The sequence below is a fragment of the Pristiophorus japonicus genome, chromosome 9 (genome assembly GCF_044704955.1).
Source record: "Pristiophorus japonicus isolate sPriJap1 chromosome 9, sPriJap1.hap1, whole genome shotgun sequence".
NCBI lineage: Eukaryota > Metazoa > Chordata > Chondrichthyes > Pristiophoridae > Pristiophorus > Pristiophorus japonicus.
The window spans coordinates 90,896,671-90,920,948 of record NC_091985.1 but is presented as its reverse complement, the minus strand read 5'-3'; the positions used below and the strand labels follow the sequence as shown (position 1 = coordinate 90,920,948).

Genomic DNA, 24,278 nt, shown 5'->3' with positions numbered 1-24,278 from the left:
CTGTGGAGGTCATTGATGAAGGTGTCTCTGCCCTTTTTGGGAACTACTATACGATTGCCATACAGAAGGCAGTCTGCCTGTATAGACATTTCACCTTTGCGCCGCTGGAACGTCTTTATCTCTTCCTGCATTTCCACTGGGACACTGGACCAGCTCCCATGAAGCACACAGCTTTTGACTAGGGATAATAAGGGGTCCTGGCTCGTCCAGGTTTTGATCTGACGGACAGTGACGGGTGATTGCTCACTCTCAAATGCTTCCATAACCATAGCTAAATCTGCAGGCTGCTCCATTTCCACCCCCGTAGTGGGCAATGGCAGTCTATTGAGAGCATCGGCGCAGTTTTCTGTGCCTGGCCTGTGGCGGATGGCATAGCGGTATGCGGACAACGTGAGCGCCCATCTCTGAATGCGGGCCGATGTATTGGTATTTATCCCTTTACTCTTGGAAAACAGGGATACGAGTGGCTTGTGGTCAGTTTCCAATTCGAATTTTAGCCCAAACAAGTATTGATGCATTTTCTTTACCCCATAGACACATGCTAATGCTTCTTTCTCAATCATTCTGTAAGCGCTCTCAGCCTCAGACAGACTCCTGGATGCATAAGCAACTGGTTGCAGTTTCCCGAAATCATTAGCTTGTTGCAATACACACCCGACACCATATGACGACACATCACATGCTAGTACCAAACGCTTACATGGATCATACAACACAAGCAATTTGTTTGAGCATAACAATTTTCTCGCTTTTACAAAGGCATTTTCTTCGCTTTTGCCGCAAACCCATTCATCCCCTTTTCGTAGTAAGACATGCAGTGGTTCTAACAGTGTGCTGAGACCCGGTAAGAAGTTACCAAAGTAGTTCAGGAGTCCCAGAAATGACCGCAGCTCCGTCACGTTCTGTGGCCGCAGTGTGTTCTTGATTGCCTCCGTCTTTGCGTTTGTGGGCCTGATGCCGTCCGCCGCAATCCTCCTTCCCAGGAACTCTCCACTTCAGGTGCCAGGAAAACGCACTTCGAGCGTTTTAACCTGAGCCCCATGCGGTTGAGTCAACTAACAACCTCCTCCAGGTTCTGCAGATGCTCGACTGTGTTCCGACCTGTGACCAAGATGTCGTCCTGGAAGACCACGGTGTGCGGGACCGACTTCAGTAAGCTTTCCATGTTTCTCTGGAATATCGCCGCCGCCGATCGGATTCCAAACGGGTATCTGTTATAAACAAAAAGACCTTTTTGCATGTTGATGCAGGTGAGGGCCTTCGATGATTCCTCCAGTTCCTGCGTCATGTAGGCTGAAGTCAGATCCAGCTTCGTGAACGTCTTTCCTCCCACCAGTGTTGCAAAGAGGTAGGCGGCCTTTGGTAGTGGGTATTGGTCCTGCAGGGAGAAACGATTGATAGTTACTTTGTAATCGCCACAGATTCTGACGGTGCCGTCTCTCTTGAGGACAGGAACGATCGGGCTGGCCCACTCATTGAACTCGATCAGTGAAATGATGCCCTCTCGTTGCAGCCGGTCTAGCTCGATCTCTGCCCTTTCTCTCATCATGCACGGTACTGCTCTCGCATTGTGTTGGATGGGTCGCGCCCGCGGAATTAGGTGGATCTTCACTTTTGCTCCTTGGAATTTCCTGATGCCTGGTTCGAACAGCGAAGGGAACTTCTTTAAGACCTGGGCACATGAAGTATCGTCAGCGAGCGATAGCGCTCAGACGTCATCCCAGTTCCAGTGTATCTTTCCCAGCCAGCTCCTGCCGAGCAGCATGGGACCATCGCCCGGTACCACCCAGAGTGGTATCTTGTGCACTGCTCCATCGTAGGAGACATTTACAGTAGCACTGCCGATTATGGGAATCAGTTCTTTCGTGTAAGTTCTTAGTTTCGTACGAATTGGAGTTAAGATTGGCCTTGAGGCCTTGTTGCACCACAGTCTTTCGAAAGTCGTTTTGCCCATGATGGACTGGGTCATGCCTGTGTCCAGCTCCACTGACACCGGGAGTCCATTTAGTTCAACATTCAGCATTATCGGGGGACAATTCGTGTGAATGTGTGCACCCGATGTACTTCTGCCTCCTAAGTCTGAGGCTCTGGTTCGTCGTGATCCTCCAAGGATCTGTCCTCCTCTGCAAGATGGTGGTTTGCAGGTTTAACTGGATTAGCAGCTCACCTGCACTTACGTTGGAGGTGTCCCATTTTTCCACAGCCCTTGCAAACATACCCTTTGAATCGGCATGAATGGAAACAATGATCACCCCCCGCAGCGCCAACAAGGTGTTAATGGCCTTGCATTCATCACCCTTGATGGTGGACTCAAAGTGTGACCTGCCCTGTACATTGCGATTCGAAAACAACATCACTTTGTTCACAGTACTTGTAGCAGCACTTGTGTACTGAGAGATTTGCTTTGTATTGTCATTGGTGGCAATGAACGCCTGGACTATCGCTCTGGCCTTACTCAAGGTTGGGGTCTCTGCAGTCAAAAGTTTGCGAAGTATGGTTTCGTGGCCAATGCCAAGTACGAAAAAGTCTCTGAGCATGTGGTCCAAATGTCCTTCAAATTCACAATGTCGTGCAAGGCGTCTCAGCTCGGCGACATAATGCGACATTTCCTGGCCTTCAGACCTTTTGTAGGTGTAGAATCGGTACCTCGCCATCAGAACTTTTTCCTTCAGGTTCAAATGCTCTCGGACCATTGTGCACAAATCATCACACGCTTTCTCCGTGGGTTTTGCTGGAGTGAGCAGATTCTTCATGAGGCTATATGTTGGTGCCCCACAGACGGTGAGGAGGATCGCCCTTCATTTGGCAGCGTTCTCTTCACCATCTGGCTCGTTGGCCACGAAGTATTGGTCGAGTCGCTCCGCAAAAGTTTCCCAATCATCTCCCTCTGAGAATTTCTCCAGGATGCCCACTGTTCTCTGCATCTTTGGGTTCGCTATCTGTATCTCGTCGGCAGTTGTTATGTATGGAGAAAGAGTCAGACTGAACACTGAGCTCAAAGTAAAGTGCGACCTTAGTCGTTTACTGCAGGTCTCCCGAGTGCCTCTCCAACCTGCGAGGCCTCCTTAAATACTTGTGCTCCCAAGGGATTATGGGATTCCTTGGGACTCCAGGAGATGAGCCCTCTGGTGGCTGTACAGAGTAATTACGAGCTTATATATATATATCAATACCAAACTAGAAGGGGCAGTGGAATCAAAGGAGGCAGCTCAAAAATTGCAGAATGACTTGGATAAAATATGTATGTGACAGAGCAATGTCAGATGAAATTTGAAGCAGACAAGTGTAAATTACCGCACATAGAAAGGGAAAATGGATAATGCATATATACCATGAAAGGCTTTGAAATAACCAAGAATATTGAAAGGATCCAAAGAAACTTAATAGATTCAACATTCAACATGTCCAACCAATGCAATCAACAAAAGCATTAGAATGTTTAACTCCATAGCCAAAACAGTAACATAAAAGACAGAGGAACTTGTCAGCAAATTGTAGTGTCCTGGTCAGACTGCACCTTGAGTACTGTGTCCAGTTCTAGTGACCAAGAGACAAGAAAGACATTCAAGCCCTGAAGAGAAGTACAGAAAAGGAGCAGCAAAAGAACATAAGAACATAAGAAAGAGGAGCAGGAGTAGCCATACAGCCCCTCGAGCCTGCTCCGCCATTTAATACGATCATGGCTGATCCGATCATGGACTCAGGTCCACTTTCCCGCCTGCTCCCCGTAACCCCTTGTTCCCTTATCGTTTAAGAAACTGTGTATTTCTGTCTTAAATTTATTCAATGTCCCAGCTTACACAGCTCTCTGAGGCAGCGAATTCCACAGATTTACAACCCTCAGAGAAGAAATTTCTCCTCATCTCTGTTTTACATATTCTAAAGATTATGCCCTCGAGTTCTAGTCTCCCCCATCAGTGGAAACATCCTCTCTGCACCCACCTTGTCAAGCCCCCTCATAACATTATACGTTTTAATAAGATCATCTCTCATTATTCTGAATTCCAATGAGTAGAGGCCCAACCTACTCAACCTTTCCTCATAAGTCAATCCCCTCATCTCCGGAATCAACCTAGCGAACCTTCTCTGAACTGCCTCCAAAGCAAGTATATCCTTTTGTAAATATGGAAACCAAAACTGCATGCCTCACCAATACCCTGTATAACTGCAGAAAGACTTCCCTGCTTTTATATTCCATCCCCTTTGCAATAAAGGCCAAGATACCATTGGCCTTCCTGATCACTTGCTGCATCTTCATACTAACCTTTTGTGTTTCATGCACAAGGGACATCGATCACTGTTGGCGTGAAGGAAGATTGGGGGGTGGGGGTAATGGATGGGACGGTTACCTGTTCCGGGACTGAAGGAGGTACATGAAGCCCACCAACCAGAGCACGAGGCATACCTTAGAATGAAGTATGAACCTAGCAAAGTAAACTCAGAGCTACCTGCTTGTTAAACATCAAAACCAGCAAGCTACAGACAGATATAAGTAGTCCAACAATCAAAGGATCAGAGAATGGTGGTGGACAACCAGGCACCTAACAGAAAGAGAAGGCTTCCAATGTGAACCATGGTGATGCAAGAGACAAAGCTGGTGTTTGCATATGTCTTCAGCCAAAGTGGAAGATACTTCTCGGTGCCTTCCCAAGGTTCCCACCATCAGATATACCGGTATCCAACCAATTCAGATTACTCCACATTACATTATGAAGTGGCTGGGTGTACCGAGCACAGCAAAGAGCTGAAAACCTGTACACCTGAGCTAGCCACTCCCAATAGCTATGATACTGGCCCTAGCCAACAATGTGAAAGATTTTGTAAGTATGTCCTAACTACAAAAAAAAGGATAAATCTAACTTGGCCAATTAATGCCCCATCAGCCTCCAACTAATTATCAGTAAAGTGATGGAAAAAAAGTCATCAATAGTGCCATTAAGTGACACTCATCAATAATCTGCTCACTGATGCTCAGCTCAGGTTCTGCCACAATCACCTGGCTCCAGGCCTCATCACAGTCAGAGATGAATACCAGAGTAGAGATGAGAATAGCTGCCCTCAACATGAAGGCAGCATTTGACTGAGTATGGTATCTTGGAGCTCTAGCAAAACCAAAGTGGGGTCAAAGAGAAATGCTTCCAGTGGCTAGAGTCGTACCTGATGCAAAGGAAGATAGCCATGATTGTTGGAGGCCATTCATCATAGACTCAGGACATTATTATCTTTATTCATTCATTCATGTGATGTGGGCATCGCCGGCAAGGCAATGTCCATCCATAGTTGGCCTTTGAGAAGATGGTGGTGACTAGCATTCTTCAACTGCTACAATTAGTGTGAAGATACTCCCACAGTGCTGTCAGGTAGGGAGTTTCAGGATTTTGACCCAGTGGCGATGAAGGAACGGCGATATATTTCCAAGTCAGGGTGGTATGTGACTTAGAGGGAAACTTGGAGGTGGTGCGTTGACATGCGCCTGTTGCTCTTGTCCTTCTAGATGGTAGAGGTCGCGAGTTTGTGAGTTTCTGCTTAAGAAACCTGGGTGAGTTACTGTAGTGCATCTTGCAGATGGTACACACTGCAGCCACAATGCGCTGATGGTGGAAGGAGTGAATGTTTAAGGTGGTTTGTGGGGTGCCAATCAAGTGGGCTGCTTTGTCCGAGATGGTGTTGAGCTTCTTGAGTATTGTTGGAGCTGCACTCATCTCAGCAAGTGGAGAGCATGCCATCACACTTCTGACATGTGCCTTGTAGGTGGTGAAAAGGCTTTGGGGAGTCAGGAGTTGAATCACTTGCCACAGAATACCCCAGCCTCTGACCTGTTCTTGCAGCCACAGTATTTATGTGGCTGGTCCAGTTAAGTTTCTGGTCAATGGTGATCCCCAGGATGTTGGCGGTGTGAGATTTGACAATGGTAAGGCCATTGAATGTCATGGGGAGGTGGCTAAACTCTCTCTTGTTGGAGATGGACATCGACTGACATAAGTGTGGTGCGCATGTTACTTGCTACTCATCAACCCAAGCCTGAATGTTGTCCTGGTCTTGCTGCATGCAGGCATAGACTTCTTAATTATCTGAGGAATTGTGAATGGAACTGAGCACTGTGCAATTATCAGCGAACATCCCCACATCCGACCTTTTGATGGAGGTAAATTTATGAAGCAGCTGAAGATGGTTGGGTCAGACACTGCCCTGAGGATAATGTATTATGCAGAGTTCTTCAGGGAAGCATTCGCAGCTCAACTATCGTCAGGTGCTTCATCAGTGACCTACCCTCATCTTAAGGTCTGGAGTAGGCCTATTCCATGATGATTCCACTGTGCTCAGATCCACTCACAATTGCTCCAATAAATAAGCAGTCCATGTCAGCCTACAGCACAACCGGGATAACATCCAGTTTTAGGCTGACAAGTCACAAATAACATTCATGCTACATAATGTCAGGTAATGACCATCTCCAACAAGAGAAATCCCAGCCATCTCCCCATAACCTTCAATGGTACGGTACCACGGTCATCGAGTCTCCCCACCATCATCATCGTGGGAGTCAATATTACCCGAACTGGAGGAGACATGTCAACAAGAATAGGACAGAGGCTGGGTACTCTCTCATAAGTAACTCTCCTCCTGTCCTCTCAAAGCCTCTCCACCATCGACAAGATTCAATCAGGAGTGTGATGAAATACCACTCGCATGCTTGGGTGCACCGCAACAACACTCACCATCCAGGACAGAGCAGTTTACTTGATTGGTGCCCCTTACAATGGACTCAATAGCCACACTCCCCACCACTGGCCCACTGTAACTGCAGTATGTAGCGGCAGTTCGGGAGCAGCGAGCAGCCGGAGGTGGAGCGAGGAGCGGTCTATAAAGACCCAACGGGAGTCCGGGGATCAGCGGCAGTTCGGGAGCAGCTAGCTGCAGCAGAGTCAAAAGTAAGAAAGAAGTAAAAAGTAATCGAAGGATGACGTCACAGCCAAGAGGGCAAGTGATTGGCTGGTTGAGTGGTGAATAGTTTTCTTTTTATTTACCTTTCTTCTTCTGCTTAGCAGTAAGAAACCTTGACATTGTTGCCAAATTAAGTAATCTAAGGGTTAAGTCATGGCAGGAGAGCCCAGACCCGTGTCATGCTCCTCCTGTGCTATGTGGGAAGACAGAGACGCTTCCAGTGACCCTGACGACTACATGTGCAGGAAGTGCATCCAGCTGCAGCTCCTGACACACCGCATTGCAGCACTGGAGTTGCGCATGGATTCATTCTGGAGCATCCGCAATGCTGAGAATGTCGTGAATATCACGTTTAGTGAGTTGCTCACACCGCTGGTAAAGGTTACTCAGGCAGATAGGGAAAGGGTGACCATCAGGAAGAGCAGTGCAAGGGTCCCCTGCAGGCATCTCCCTTCAAAACAGATACACCGCCTTGGGTATTGTTGGGGGAGATGACTCATCAGGGGAAGGCAGCAGTAGCCAGGTCCATGGCACCAGGGGTGGCTCTGCTGTACAGGAGGACAGGAAAAAGAGTGGGAGAGATATAGTGATAGGGGATTCTATTGTAAGGGGAATAGATAGGCGTTTCTGCGGCCGCAAACAAGACTCCAGGATGGTATGTTGCCTCCCTGGTGCAAGGGTCAAGGATGTCTCGGAGCGGCTGCACTGCATTCTGGAGGGGGAGGATGAACAGCCAGCTGTCGTGGTACATATAGGTAAAAAACGGGATGCGGTCTTACAAACTGAGTTTACTTTTGAAAACCAGCCAATCAGTTGCCCTCTAGGAGTTAAATCGAAAAGTAGGACCTCAAAAGGTATTCATCTCAGGAATGCTACCAGTGCCAAGTGCTAGTCAGAGTAGGAATGGCAGGATAGCTAAGATGAATACGTGGCTTGAGGAGTGGTGCAGGAGGGAGGGATTCAAATTCCTGGGACATTGGAACTGGTTCTGGGGGAAGTGGGACCAGTACAAACCGGACGGTCTGCACCTGGGCAGGACCGGAACAAATGTCCTAGGGGGAGTGTTTGCTAGTGCTGTTGGGGAGGAGTTAAACTAATATGGCAGGGGGATGGAAACCTATGCAGGGAGACAGAAGGAAGTAAAATGGGGGCAGAAGCAAAAGATAGAAAGAAGAAAAGTAAAAGTGAAACATAGAAACATAGAAAATAGGTGCAGGAGTAGGCCATTCGGCCCTTCGAGCCTGCACCACCATTCAATAAGATCATGGCTGATCATTCCTTCAGTACCCCTTTCCTGCTTTCTCTCCATACCCCTTGATCCCTTTAGCCGTAAGGGCCATATCTAACTCCCTCTTGAATATATCCAATGAACTGGCATCAACAACTCTCGGCGGCAGGGAATTCCACAGGTTAACAACTCTCTGAGTGAAGAAGTTTCTCCTCAGCTCAGTCCTAAATGGCCTGCCCTTTATCCTAAGACTGTGTCCCCTGGTTCTGGACTTCCCCAACATCGGGAACATTCTTCCCGCATCTAACCTGTCCAGTCAGAATCTTATATGTTTCTATGTGATCCCCTCTCATCCTTCTAAACTCCAGGGTATAAAGGCCCAGTTGATCCCGTCTCTCCTCATATGTCAGTCCAGCCATCCCTGCAATCAGTCTGGTGAACCTTCGCTGCACTCCCTCAATAGCAAGAACGTCCTTCCTCAGATTAGGAGACCAAAACTGAACACAATATTCCAGGTGAGGCCTCACTAAGGCCCTGTACAATTGCAGTAAGACCTCCCTGCTCCTATACTCAAATCCCCTCGCTATGAAGGCCAACATACCATTTTCCTTCTTCACCGCCTGCTGTACCTGCATGCCAACTTTCAATGACTGATGTACTATGACACCCAGGTCTCGTTGCACCTCCCCTTTTCATAATCTGCCGCCAACCTCTGTTTAACCTACAAAAGTTTAACCTACAGGGCAGAGAAACCCAAGGCAAAACTCAAAAAGGGCCACATTACAGCAAAATTCTAAAGGAACAAAGTGTGATAAAAAGACAAGCCTGAAGGCTCTGTGCCTCAATGCGAGGAGTATCCGTAATATGGTGGATGAATTAACTGCGCAGGCAGCTATTAATGAATATGATATACGTGCAATAAAGGTACGGCAGTTATCATGGGCAACTTTAATCTACATATAGATTGGGCTAACCAAACTGGTAGCAATACAGTGGAGGAGGATTTCCTGGAGTGCATTCGGGATGGTTTTCTAGACCAATATGTCGAGGAACCAACTAGAGGGCTGACCATCCTAGACTGGGTGATGTGTAATGAGAAAGGATTAATTAGCAATCTTGTTCTGCGAGGCCCCTTGGGGAAGAGTGACCATAATATGGTAGAATTCTTGGAAAGTGACACAGTTAATTCAGAGACTAGGCTCCTGAACATAAGGAAAGGTAATTTCGATGGTATGAGACGTGAATTGGCTAGAATAGACTGACAAATGATACTTAAAGGGTTGACGGTGGATAGGCAATGGCAAACATTTAAAGATCACATGGATGAACTTCAATAATTGTACATCCCTATCGGAAGTAAAATCAAAATTGGAAAGGTGGCTCAACCGTGGCTAACAAGGGAAATTAGGGATAATGTTAAATCCAAGGTAGAGGCATATAAATTGGCCAGAAAAAGCAGCAAACCTGAGGACTGGGAGAAATTTAGAATTCAACAGAGGAGTACAAAGGGTTTAATTAGGAGGGGGAAAATAGAGTATGAGAGGAAGCTTGCTGGGAACATGAAAACTGACTGCAAAAGCTTCTATAGATATGTGAAGAGAAAAAGATTAGTGAAGACAAACGTAGGTCCCTTGCAGTCAGATTCAGGTGAATTTATAATGGGGAACAAAGAAATGGCAGACCAATTGAACAAATACTTTGGTTCTGTCTTCACGAAGGAAGACACATATAACTTTCCGGAAACACTAGAGGACTGAGGGTCTAGCGAGGAGGAGGAACTGAAGGAAATCCTTATTAGTCAGGAAATTGTGTTCAGGAAATTGATGGGATTGAAGGCCGATATAAATCCCCAGGGCCTGATAGTCTGCATCCCAGAGTGCTCAAGGAAGTGGCCCTAGAAATAGTGGATGCATTGGTGATCATTTTCCAACAGTCTATCGACTCTGGATCAGTTCCTATGAATTGGAGGGTGGCTAATGTAACACCACTTTTTAAAAAAGGAGGGAGAGAGAAAACGGGTAATTATAGACCAGTTAGCCTGACATCAATAGTGAGGAAAATGTTGGAATCAATTATTAAAGATGAAACAGCAGCGCATTTGGAAAACAGTGACAGGATCGATCCAAGTCAGCATGGATTTATGAAAGGGAAATCATGTTAGACAAATCTTCTAGAATTTTTTGAGGATGTAACTGGTAGAGTGGACAAGGGAAAACCAGTGGATGTGGTGTATTTGGACTTTCAAAAGGCTTTTGACAAAGGTCCCACACAAGAGATAAGTGTGCAAAATTGAAGCACGTAGTATTGGGGGTAATGTATTGACCTTGATAGAGAACTGGTTGGCAGACAGGAAGCAGAGAATAGGGATAAATGGGTCCTTCTCAGAATGGCAGGCAGTGACTAGTGGGGTGCCACAGGGCTCAGTGCTGGGACCCCAGCTATTTACAACATACATCAATGATTTAGATGAAGGAATTGAGTGTAATATCTCCAAGTTTGCAGACGACATTAAGCTGGGTGGCGGTGTGAGCTGTGAGGAGGATGCTAAGAGGCTGTAGGGTGACTTGGACAGGTTAGGTGAGTGGGCAAACGCATGGCAGATGCAGTATAATGTGGATAAATGTGAGGTTATCCACTTTGGGGGCAAAAACATAAAGACAGAATATTATCTGAAAGGTGGCAGATTAGGAAAAGGGGAGGTGCAATGAGACCTGGGTGTCATGGTACATCAGTCATTGAAAGTTGGCATGCAGGTACAGCAGGCAGTGAAGGCAGCAAATGGCATGTTGGCCTTCATAGCAAGGGGATTTGAGTACAGGAGAAGAGAGGTCTTAATGCAGTTGTACAGGGCCTTTGTGAGGCCTCACCTGGAATATTGTGTTCAGTTTTGGTCTCCTAATCTGAGGAAGGACGTTCTTGCTATTGAGGGAGTGCAGCGAAGGTTCACTAGACCGATTCCCGGGATGGCAGGACTGATATATGAGGAGAGACTGGATTGACTGGGTCTGTATTCACTGGAGTTTAGAAGAATGAGAGGGGATCTCATAGAAACATATAAAATTCTGACGGAACTGGACAGGTTAGATGCAGGAAGAGTGTTCCCGATGTTGGGGAAGTCCAGAACCAGGGGTCACAGTCTAAGGATAAGGGGTAAGCCATTTAGGACCGGGATGAGGAGAAACTTCTTCACTCAGAGAGTTGTTAACCTGTGGAATTCTCTACCGCAGAAAGTTGTTGATGCCAGTTCATTGGATATATTCAAGAGGGAGTGATAGAGAATTCAAACAGGCTGCATTTAGACAGGCTGTGAAAATTCACAGACAAGTCAGAGATGCTACGTGAGTGGTAGCATGTTGCATTAAGGCATCAATCAAATTGACATTTTAGGACCCTTGGGTAGCGAGCCAATTAAAAGGTTAAAAGACTATTAATTGAGCCAATAAGGTCAAAGAAGGTGAGTTCTTTTCTGTAAATTGATCCAGGTATAAGTACAACCATTTTGACCATGTGGTGCCAGAAGAACAAAGACCTGGCTTAAAGCCAAGAACTTGTTATTGCTCTTTGCCAAAATTAAAAAGTTAAAACTACAATCGGAGTTCGTATTTCATTGGAAATTAAGAGATCTAACAATGTTGGCATCACGAACAGGATCGCTGAGGAAAGAAACTGAATTTTGGACATCGGACCGACATATTGAGATAAGGACACTTCTTTTTAAAAGTCCTCGGTCAAAAGTCTAAATTCGCCTTTCCTTCTACGCGATTCCGAAAGCCTCCGGTTTGCGAACCCTCCGGTTGGTAGTCGGCTCGAGATCCCATAGACGTCTAAACTTCGGCGGTGTGTTAGTTAATTAATCACAGACCTATTGATCGGCTAGAAAGCCTACGACTCGAGACCGCAGTAAAGAAATTATGGCAGCAGGAGATAAGAGCAAAGAATTTCCTACAACTGTTAAAGGTGGGGGGGCACCACCTGAGGTTTCGCTAGATTTAATTCTCGAACAGTTGAAAGAGCAACAATTCAACTTATCTAAAACCTGTATTAAGATCGAACAAAAGTACGGAACCTTCAAAGGACAATGGTCCTTGGACGAGATTAAAAGGGTCTGGGGAAAAACGACCCGTATGAAAAATAAAGTGCGAACTAGATGGTCCCTAGCGGTTATGGGCCAGATTCGAAAGCGGAATGAAATTACAATGCATTCCCAACATGATCGAGAACTGACCAGTACAAAGGATCAATTGCAAGCAGTTTGTGCGCAGCTGCGACAGAAAAAGCTTGAACTTGAAAAGCTGGAAGCGGAAGTTAAAGATCTTAAAGGTGAAATTAAAGAACGGAAAAAATCATTAGGTCAAGAGACAGTAATAGGAAAAGGAAAATGTATTGGTCAATTCTCAGGGTACCCATGTTTGGATAAATTAAAAGCGCAAACCCGAAGACACAACCAAGGAATAGATACGGATTCTGAATCCTCCGACAATACAGTGTCGGAGGATGAAGAATTAGGGGTGCGCTTTGCCCCGTTTAAAAAAAGACGAGTTGTAATCAAATCAGAAGAGACTGCGGATGAGGGCGGAACCAAAGAAACTAAGAAAAGGCTGTATGAAAAATACTTAATTCATGATCCGGCAGACCCAGAGAAAATTGATAAATGGTCCAAGGAATTGCCCAATCCAAAGAAAGGGGGAGTAAAAACGTGGGACCAATTTGGACCGCTTAAGAAATATATATCAACTTCATCCCTGGGACGGAGTGCAAATTTTGACCATAATGGTGCCAAAAACACAGGGAAGAAAATTGCACGACAAGGTAGAAGAAGCTTTGGGGCAGGATGAGCAAGATTTAGATGCAGGGTGGGAGGCGATTAAACACTGGCTGCAAGCCTTCAGTCCAGCTAAGACAGACTGGGGAAAAATTGCAGCCTGCCAACAGAAAGAAACAGAGGAGGTCCTGGAGTATGATGAGCGGTTTAGATGCACGTGGCTAGAACATTCGGGTATGAATAATACGGATGAGGAAATTGATGAACAAGTGTTTGGATCCCTAAAAGCAGCTTTCGTGGCAGATCTAAAGCCAGAACTGTCCAAAATGCTTAAGGTAGTGTTACCGGACTGGGAAGGTAGAGGAACTATCTTTGCAGCATTGGTGGATCGATGTAACCAATTAGATCGGGATATGGGAGCTAAAGTCCGAGCTGTACAGGCTATGGGATGGAAATCCCAGGATTCCGATAAACAGTTATTCGGAAAATTACCCGGAAAATGTCATTATTGTGGGAAAGGTGGTCACTGGGCCAAGACGTGCAGGGCAAAACAGAAAGGTCGTGGCTGGGGAAGAGGACGCAGCCAGGGATACAATTCAGCCAACAAGCCAGGCTCGTCACAAGATAACGACCTCATAGAAGCATTTAAGCGACTGACAATACAACAACAGAAGGAATTACATGGGATAGCAAAAAACGATTAGAGCCCACCCTGGCCCCCCTCCTCGCACTAATACAACAAAGGGGAGATTGGCTATATATAACTGTGAGGGTGGGCGATAAGGATATGGACTGTCTTTTAGACACAGGAGTGGAATTAACATGCTTACCCCTACAATATGGAGACTTTTTGCCGTTGGATGGTAGGGCACGTACAGCCTATGGAGTTGGGGGCCATAAAATGGAAATTAAAAGGACAACACCGGTACTTATAGGGCTGGGTCCACATGAACTAACCACGCCGGTCTGGATAGGCCCAGTAGATCAACCCCTTTTGGGAATGGATGTTCTAATCCAAGTAGATTCATCGTTGCATTTCGAGGATGGTCGGGTGACATGGTCAATTAGAACTTTGAAGAAAGAAGAATTGAAGGAACACCCGATATGGGCTAAAGATAAGAACGATTGTGGCCTACTCCAGATGGAGCCTGCGTCATTTACCGGGACCAAGCCTCCATGCACTAAACAGTATCCCATCAGTCCAACTGCCATCGCGGGAATCTTACCGGTTATTCAGCAATTGGAGAAACAAGGGGTGCTTATTAAAACGCATAGCTCCTCCAATAGCCCCGTGTGGCCGGTACAGAAATCTAATGAGACTTGGCGTTTGACTGTCGATTATAGGAAAGCTAACCAGTGTATTGATCAAAAAGCTCCTTTGGTCGCAGATCCCTCCACCATTTTTAATGCCCTCAAACCGGAACATAAATATTTCTCGGTTATAGATATGGCCAACAGATTTTGGTCGGTGCCTCTGGCACCGGAGATTCGACAATGGTTTGCTTTCACTGTCCAAGGACAACAGTATACTTGGACCCGGTTACCACAGGGTTTCCACAACAGCCCTACGGTATTCCACATGGCTTTACAAAGCCTTTTGCGAGAATTACCTCCCCTGTCATCCACAGTCATCCAATATGTAGACGATATCCTGCTAGCTTCAAACATGGAAGAACAGCATGAACAAGATTTACGAGCTTTGCTGGACCATCTTCGGCTGAAAGGACATAAAGCCAGCATCGGCAAAGCACAAATATCCCAAGAAGAGGTTGTATACCTGGGACAAAAGATTTCACAAGGAAAGAGAGAACTTATCCAGGATAGAACTGCAGCCATTCGGGCTGCTAAAAAACCCACCACTATTCAGGAACTAAGGTCTTTTTTGGGATTGTGTAACTTTAACAGAAATTGGATTGACTCCTTCACACAGCTTGCTCAGCCATTGAATGATATTTTAAAGGGGAAACGTGCCTATAAAGAAGCCATCACCCTCACTAAAGAACAGCAAGAGGCCTTCCTGAGTTTGAAAAAGGCTTTATGTTCGGCACCGGCTCTGGGAATCCCCAACAATGGTAAGCCATTTACCCTGTTTGTCCATGAGAAAGAAGGATACATGACAGCTATACTGACACAAGAACATGGGGATCGGCAAAGACCTATTGGCTATTATTCGGCAAAACTGGATGCGGTAGCCCTCGGATGGGGAAGTTGCCTAAGGGCCATGGAAGCTACATGTCGAGCGGTAATAATTACTGCGGGTCTAGTCCTCGACCAAAAGCTGATTGTCAAGTGTCCCCACACCGTACACGCTTTGCTGTCTATGAATAGAACGTCTCAGGTGACGGCAGCAAGATGGACCCGCTGGACAGCAGTTTTGGAAGCTCCTAATCTCCATATCGTCTGGGCCAGCCCGGTTAATCCCGCAACTATGCTCCCGATGTCAGAATCGAGGGAGCAAGAGGGGGGAGAATGTGAAGAGCATGACTGCGTGGAGATTTTAAGAGAAACAGAAGAAGCAGCCTTAGCAGCAGAGGAGCCTCTGCACAACCCAGACCTCATCCTGTTTACAGATGGTTCCTCCTTTGTTGACAATGGTACCAGAAAAGCAGGATGGGCAGTTACAACCTTATATGAGGTAGTGGCAAAAGGATGTTTACCCTCAGGAACGTCAGAACAACAGGCCGAGTTACGGGCCCTGTCAGAAGCATGTCGAATAGCAGAAGGACAGACAGCTAATGTCTACACAGATTCGCGTTATGCTTTTGGAGTCGCTCACGACTTTGGTCTGTTATGGCGGAAAAGAGGATTCCTCACTGCTGCTGGTACACCTATCCGAAATGGAAAAGAAGTCAGAGACTTACTGGAGGCCATACAATTACTTCAGGAAGTGTCCATCCTGAAGTGTAAGGCCCATACCAAGGAAAATACCACAGAAGCTCAGGGAAATGCCCTAGCCGACCAGGCAGCTAAAGATGCCGCCTCACAAGGCGTTCCTCCAGAAGAACCAACACAGATGTGCAGATTGAAAGCACTCAGGACTCTGACACGAGACCTTCAAACAATGCAAGGCGGATGCTCCCGAGAGGAAAAATGGACAAGGATTGAGGCAGGAATTAAGCTATGTGAAGATGGTGTCTGGAGACAAAGAGTTACCGACAAGCCAGTCGCGCCACAAGCGCTTATGCCTTTTTTAGCCCAACAGATCCACTCGTGGGGACACTTGGCCTCACAACAGATGACGGCACAGTTCCAGAAAAGCTGGTGGGGTCGGGGATTTAAAAAACATGCCCAGCTGGTAACAGACCGCTGTGTGGTCTGCCAGAAAAATAATTCCAAAAATAATTCTGGACCCATCACGGTAATGCCCCAACTGAGGCCCCCTGCCCCTGTCAGACCATTCCAGCATCTGCAGGTTGATTATATATCTCTTCCTTCATGCCAAGGATACACTAACATTCTTGTCATGGTCGACAGATTCTCTAGATGGGTAGAAGCTGTCCCAACTAAAAGAGCCACAGCCAATCACACTGCAAAGGTGTTGTGTAAGGATTACATTCCCTGATGGGGAGTCTCGAGTAGCATTGACTCAGATCAGGGAACACACTTCACAGGTGCTGTCTGCCAAGAAGTCTGTAGGTTACTGAACATTACGTGGGATTTACACTGTCCTTATCATCCACAATCATCAGGACAAGTAGAACGAATGAATCGAACTCTGAAACAACGGCTTGCCAAATATCACCAAGAAGGAACACCATGGCCCCAGGCACTACCAATAGTGCTATGTAGCATTAGGACAACCCCGAACAGAACTACAGGTCTAAGCCCATTTGAAATTATAACAGGAAGACCCATGTCGCTGCCAGGAACTATCGATTTACGGAAAGCTGATGTTCACTTAATGAGTGACACTTTTGTTATCATACTGTCAGAACTTAACCAATGCTATTCGTTCTGTTTCCCGACAGGTATCGGCAGCTTGGGGTAATCCACCTGAAGGAGGACACGACATCATCCCAGGAGTCTGGGTGTATGTGAAAAAGTTGCATAAAGAACCTTTGGGTGCCAAATGGGAGGGACCTTATCAAGTGTTATTGACAACCCAGGCAGCTGTTAAAGTCCAAGGAAAGAAAGCCTGGATCCACGCTTTACACGTTAAATGAGCACCCATAACTGAAGCTGAAATCTAATAAGGACAATTACTTTTTGCGAAAATGTATAAATTTACTGTATTATTGATTGTAGGTATCCCGAGACATAGGCCTACTTCTTACTAGTCGACCTTCTGCACCAAAGAGAAATAGTAGGGTAGCAAGAGAATTACATGTAAATACCTTTTTATATATGTATTACATTTATGCCAAACAAGGTAACATTTCTAGTTGTTGGGTGTGTGCGCATATTCCTATTCACTCAAAGGGAGGGATTCCCTTGAGGCCAGTTCCCTTGAATATCTCGGATATGGCTGAGTGGATAATTAATCAAAACAAAACAGGCAATGCGTTTCAGGATACGGAAAACTGGGCACGTAAATGGAAGTCAGCAGGTTACAATCTGACTACCTTTGAAGGGGGATACCAACCGTGCTACAATAATTCCAAACGGCCCCCATTTTTTGTTATCACTAATACAACGGGAATAGGAAGACCGGGGGAATCGGCCTGTCTGATTAGAAACATCAAAGGAGACCAAAATATGGGGTATAGTAACTGCTCACGGAATTATAATATAATCAAGCCACGGAACCGTCCAAACTGGGCCGATTGGGTGTGTGGCCACAAGGCCTACCCTTGGCTGCCCCAGAATTGGATGGGATCCTGCTATTTAGCCTACATTGTGCCTTATATGTATCATATAAAGTCACTGACGGAACATTTACACCGTCCTAAGAGAGCTATCACAGAAACAGAGAGGTTCTTTGCCATTCTGATCCCTGGGTATGGGACCGCCAAACTAACAAGGGAATCCATTAACATGGCATCCGTTGTGGAACGAGTAGCCAATGATACCTCAGAGGCCCGAGTTAAAATCAATGCAGAATTGGTAGCAATCCGCACAGTAGCCCTACAGAATAGACTGGCCCTTGATTACATCCTGGCTGAAAAGGGAGGTACTTGCACCCTACTCGGAACTGAGTGTTGCACATATATCCCAGATAGCTCCGAAGAAATTACCCACTTAGCGGAGCATATCCAAAAGGAGGTAGAAAAACTTAAGCAACCCCCATCATTCACTTTGTGGAGTGGAGCCACTAACTGGCTAGGTTCAATAGGAACTTCATTGGTGGAAGGTTTAATTCTATTTGTTGTAATTGTTTTACTTTTATATTGTTTGTTTATGTTGATTAAATGTTGTTGCGACCAGGCGGCTGTAGCTGCTGTCCCGCAGGTGAGACACCTTGCAGGTCCCAGCAGACCGTCTGTACGTGGCACGGGGTATGTTATGCTTAAGGGAAGGTTGTTTACTGGTTGAATTAAGATATTGATTTGGATTAAATTGGAATAAGGTTAATTAACCTACTAAAACCAGACTTCCATTGTGGCCACGATGGAACTCGGGTTGGTGTAAATTTGTGTGGAAGCTACTAGTCCGGACATGTGGCGAAACACATCAACAAATTTTAGAAGGAAACGCTATTAACATGTATGAAATTATTTTGTAGAATGTTTAACCAGTGATACCTGATGTTTTATGATTCAGTTTGTGAAAGAATCAAAGGGAGGATTGATAGAGAATTCAAACAGGCTGCATTTAGACAGGCTGTGAAAATTCACAGACAACAAGTCAGAGATGCTTCGTGAGTGGTAGCATGTTGCATTAAGACATCAATCAACTTGACATTTTAGGACCCTTGGGTAGCGAGCCAATTAAAAGGTTAAAAGACTATTAATTGAGCCAATAAGGTCAAAGAAGGCGAGTTCTTATCTGTAAATTGATCCAGGTATAAGTACAGCCATTTTGACCACGTGGTGCCAGAAGAACAAAGACCTGGCTTAAAGCCAAGAACTTGTTATTGCTCTCTGCCAAGATTAAAAAGTTAAAACTACAATCGGAGTTCGTATTTCATTGGAAATTAAGAGATCTAACAGGGAGTTAGATATGGCCCTTACAGCTAAAGGGATCAAGGGTTATGGAGAGAAAGCAGGAAAGGGGTACTGAGGTGAATGATCAGACGTGATCTTATTGAATGACGGTGCAGGCTCGAAGGGCCGAATGGCCTACTCCTGCACATATTTTCTATGTTTCTATGTACGAGGTACAGGATGCACTGCAACAACTCACTCAGGCTACTTCTACAGCATCTCCCTCCCCTGCAACCTCTTTCACCAAGAATAATAAGAGCAGAAATGTCATGGGAACACCGAGCGACAGCACATCCCATGGACCCAACAAAAGCATCCCTTTGCGATCTGAACTGGATATTTTTGTGTTCACATGGTTACCTCTTTAATCTCTCTGAAGGCAGACTGAGTAAACACTAGCTGAGGCAAAGTTTACTTCAAATTGTAAGCTGCTTTATTCCATAGTCATGGTGAAACATAAAGAACAATATTTATGATTGGAGAGGCTTAGTTCAACCTGTATAATTTATATTCTCTTAAGAATATAAAGTACAGAGCATGTGGTGCGTTCTCACTTTGGTTGGTTTATTTCACTTAACTTAAACAAGAGATTTACTTGCTAATGCTCCATTATTTCTAATCTCTTCACTTCAGCAAAAGCCCTCATAGCTTGTCCCATAATAAAAGACTGACTGCCCTTGTTGTTTTGATAGCTCCTTGGTCAGAAGTTAGGCCCGGGACTTGAAATGGCTCCGGCCTCTTCGCACCCAGTACAGATGCACAGGCGGCACCTTCTGCCAATTGGCTGCACAAAAGTTTAAATCTTCCCCACAATACTTTTCCCGTGCATTACACCACCAAGATAGTCACACTTGGAGACAAGGGTCAGGAAATTAAGTTCCAATATTTCTTTGAAAAGGCAATATTTGTACAGCAATAACACCTTACATTTAAATCACACATTTAATGGAGCAAAACATCCCAAGGCACTTAACAAGAGTGATATCAATAAAAAAAATTTTGACACCGAGCCACGGAAGGAGATATCACGACAGATTGAGGTAGGTTTTAAGGAGCACCTTAAAGGAGGAGAGAGAGGTAGAGAGGTGGAGAGGTTTCGGGAGGAAATTCCAGAGCTTAGGGCCACGGTTGCCAGTGGAGCGATTAAAATCGGGGATGCGCAAGAGGCCAAAATTGAAGGAGCATAGAGATCCCAAAAGCTTGAAGAGCTGGAGGAGGTTACAGAGATAGGGAGGGGTGAGGTGATTCTTGATGAGTACAGTTACAAGATGGATTTGCTTGTGTGGAGAGAAAACTTGCTTGAATGTCAAATGTTTGACCAGATGTAATGAAACTATCCGACAGCTATTTCAGTCATCTTTAAAAAGTTGTGTAAAGCACAAATTCTGGAAGTGAGCCAATGATTTAGACTAAGTACAGTATTGCCACTTATTCCAGTTGTAAATTTCATTACCTAGCTACTAAGCTGTCTATTATGTTAATTTTCTCTTCAGCTTTTCACATTTTTGTTTGTAATTTATTAGATAGGTTCATAATAGTCTGTCATTAGCTCAAACAGGAACTTCTTACGTCTGCACAAAGTAAAATATCAGCTTTTATTCAGGCCACAGTATTAGCTTACAGTTTTAATATATCTAAGCCTTTTGGAAGAGGTAAACAGATAAGATTCTATTTTAATGAAAGCAACTATTTGATATAAGCATTTTTAAATAACAAAAACTACAAGATTAACCTAGGTTATTTACCTTAATATGTTTCACTCCACAGCTAACAAGTCTGTTTGGCTGATGTGGATCCCAAGCAACATCAAAGATCTGTAAACAGAAGGAATTTGGGTTTAAACTTCATGTTCTGCCTAATTTTGGAATTAAACTTCATGCTCAATCTAATTTTGAGAACTATCATTAGTATTACCAGCTAAAGGATCTATAAATCCAGTTACATGTTCACAATATGTATATAACTGCAAATATCTAGAGAATAAATTGGTAGTTTAAATAGATGGGATTGTAACCATCAATTGGCCTTCATAAAAATTATAGGAAAAAAAACTCATTTTAGTTGCCTTCCATCACTAACAGGAGTGTCAATGGCAAGACTGTAAAGACAGACACAAAGCATAACAAATCTCTAGGAACAATTCACTACCTGTTGGGAGTGAAATTCCACAGCTTCACTGGTCCCTTTATGGGCCTCCAAGGTTGAGTGTCATGTGATGTATTTTCATGCCACCACCAGCTGTGGTAGTCAAGAGTAGATCTCTAAAATTCCCAACCCTCCACGCTTTCGGCAGGAGTCTACTGGAATAGTCGATTGATCTCCCGAGCGGTGCTGCGGGCAACTCGGGAGAAACAGTCCTTGTATGCATAGTTCGCGCAGGTGCAGTACCCCAGCTGTCGCAATCAAACCGCGTTGTCTAGGCCCTGCTGGTCTCCCCGTTATTCGGAACGCAACACAGTGCTTCATTGCCAGTTATAAGGAGAACGGCATCGGGGCCAACTAAAATCGCCTGGAAACGCTGAGAGACCTGAGAGAGCAACTGGGAGAGGGTGAACAAGAGATATACAAATTGGGAGGGAGAGAGACAGAGAGAAACACAACATGGGGGAAGGGGAGAGAGAAACACAAACTGGGGAGCGAAGGAAAGTGCAACCCAAACTGGAGAAGAGAGAGTTCATGCTGGCCTATGATATGCGCTGTTGTATGTATTTTGTTCTGGGAGTCGGGCAGCTTTAGTACTTCTCTCAGGACTGAGCCTCTCCTCACTGAAGCTGGGCTTCAGCAGTGGGGTGTGGGAATCAATGTATTGAATTAGGTTTGGTTTTGGTTTTGGTTTTATTTATTATTTTTATAACTTGCTGTATATTGTAAAAAGTCATAAAATTCTACGAAAACTTTAGTGGGAAGTTACTTTTATCGATGTTGTTTTTGTTGAATTAGTGGTTTCTTATTGTCCCTCATGGACAACCCCAACGGCGACAGACCTGAACTATTATCATTGCCCGGGAACTCAGGCGTTTCAACATCGCCGCCCTGAGTGAGACACGGCGGGCAGAGGAGGGCCAGCTCAAGGAACAAGGTGGTGGATACACCTTCGTCTGGAAAGACAAACCAGAAGAAGAACACTGCCTCCAAGAGATAGGCTTTGCCATCAAAAATGAGCTAGTTAGGCATCTTAGAGCCTCCCCCTGCAGGATAAACGAACGTCTTTGGCTCATCCTCGCGCGGAACTAGTATGCTACGGTCATCAGCTCGTATGCCCCAAACATGGAAGCTACAGACGAGACCAAAGAGAAATTCTACTCCAGCCTCGAACAATCCCTGTCCCGAGTCCCAACGGGCGACAAGCTGATTCTCCTTGGCGACTTTAATGCCAGAGTTGGAAAGGACACAGACCTCCGGAGAGGTGTGATCGGCAGAGAGGGGTTAGGGAAAACCAACTCCAATGGTACCCTCCTCCTGACGAAATGCTTAGAACATGGTCTTGTCTTTCTGACGAAACAAGGTGTTGGTTATGACAAGTACAAGGCCTCATGGCAACACCCTCATTCTAGGCACTGGTATCCTTACGTGATCGTCCGAGCGAGGGACCGCAAGGACATCCTCATCACCGGACTGCTGGACTGACCACGCCTAATCCGCTCTGCTATCTCCATCAATGTAGCCTCAAAACAGCGGCGGCAACAGAAACGCTGCCACAAGAAAATCAACGATGGAGCACTCAAAGATCCTGCTAAGAAAGCCCTATTCAGTCAGCAGCTCACAGCCAACCCGACGACTTCCAATGAACCGGAGCTGCAGAGTGTCCACAGTGCCTCGTCTGCCCTCAAGTCCACCATAATTAGCACCTGTGAAGAGACTCTTGGTCAATCTACCAAAAATCAAAACTGGTTCGATGAGAACGACCAGGAGATCCAGGAACTAATAAACTGCAAGCGCAAGGTATTCTTGAATTGGAGACAACATCACAACAGGAGGGCAAGAAAGCAGATATACAGACAACTGAAGGCCATGGTCCAACAAAAAACTCATGAGCTAAAGAACATATAGGATAGGTGTATGTCCCGAAGCTTGATGGTGACACGGTAATAACAGGGAGAAGCCTGTATTGATCGTGCGCAGTGCAAACAAGAAGGACTACAACCTAAAGGGGCGGTGGGTGCCCAGGATAGTTAGTAAAAACTGGCCAGTGGGATGGAATGAAGACCAAGGGGCAGGGGGAGGGGTCTCGGAGATATGGACCAGAAGGGTCTTGAGTATAAATGCTAGCAGGAAAGAATATGAAAATAATTTTTTTTAAATGTACAAGTCAAAAACCGACACAGAAGCTGCAGCTTTTGTGCCAAGAAAGAGAAAACAAAAATGTTTAACGATGGGCTGGAGGAAGGCCATCAGAAGATTATTAAGTTAGGATTCAAGGAGGGTGGGGGGGGGGGGGGGGGAGAGAGACGATGAGTCTATATGTTTGTTCTAGCTCCCCCACTTTTCAGGTATGGAGCTGTGTTAAAATGTTCATTGTGCACCTGGAATTGAACTGGATTTTAAGTTAGAAAGCAGGCGCAGAGTTAATTCGATTTACGGAAAATGAAAGGCACAAAGGACAGGTTGTTTATCAAAAGATAAAACATTCAACCTTGAAGTTACAATTGCTAAAAGAAAAACAAATTGAACGTTTAATTGGAGTACAAAAAATTGCGATTGTCTCATGTAGTTTAAATTAACAATTTCTCGGAACCACAAGCCTTCTGTGTAAAATGTTTGTTAGATACAAAAACTAATTCAGTATTTTTACAGTTCATTGGAAAGGCATTTGAACAAAGGAGAAAATGGAAAATGATGTAACTTACTGGATGCTATTTTATATTGGCTATGAAAAAGATATTGGTTTAATTGGATTATTGAAGGTAATTAACCAATGAAAACCAGACTTCCATCATGGCCATGATGAAATTCCACTTCCTTTTCAAAGTATGAATATAAAACCTTAACACATTTGAAAAGAGATAAAAGACATTCTATGTTGATAATGATTTTTGCTAGGCAAAATAAAAGTTGCCGTTTGGTTGTTTGGAAAATGCTATTTTAAGTTACAGGAAAGTTTCTACTTCAGTAAAGGAGATTTAAATTTCGGGTTTGAAAACCTTTTTAAAATGGATGCCGTATTCTGATATCGGGAAAGGTTTTTAAAAAAAGAATTACGCGAAGTCATGTAATGACGTCAGGCATTCTTTCAAACCTGCAAAGGATTAACCCTTTCCAC

At 45.0% G+C, this 24,278-nt stretch overlaps 1 protein-coding gene across 7 annotated transcripts in view; it reads right to left on the bottom strand.

The window, feature by feature from the left end:
• Nucleotides 1–24,278, bottom strand: part of LOC139273131 (echinoderm microtubule-associated protein-like 6) — an 816,712-nt gene that overhangs the window by 638,452 nt on the left and 153,982 nt on the right. For all 7 annotated transcript variants that reach the window (XM_070889552.1, XM_070889554.1, XM_070889555.1 and 4 more), the window contains one exon: nt 20,764–20,832. In XM_070889552.1, coding sequence (XP_070745653.1) covers nt 20,764–20,832 — 69 coding nt within the window. The remainder of the gene's footprint in view (nt 1–20,763; nt 20,833–24,278) is intronic.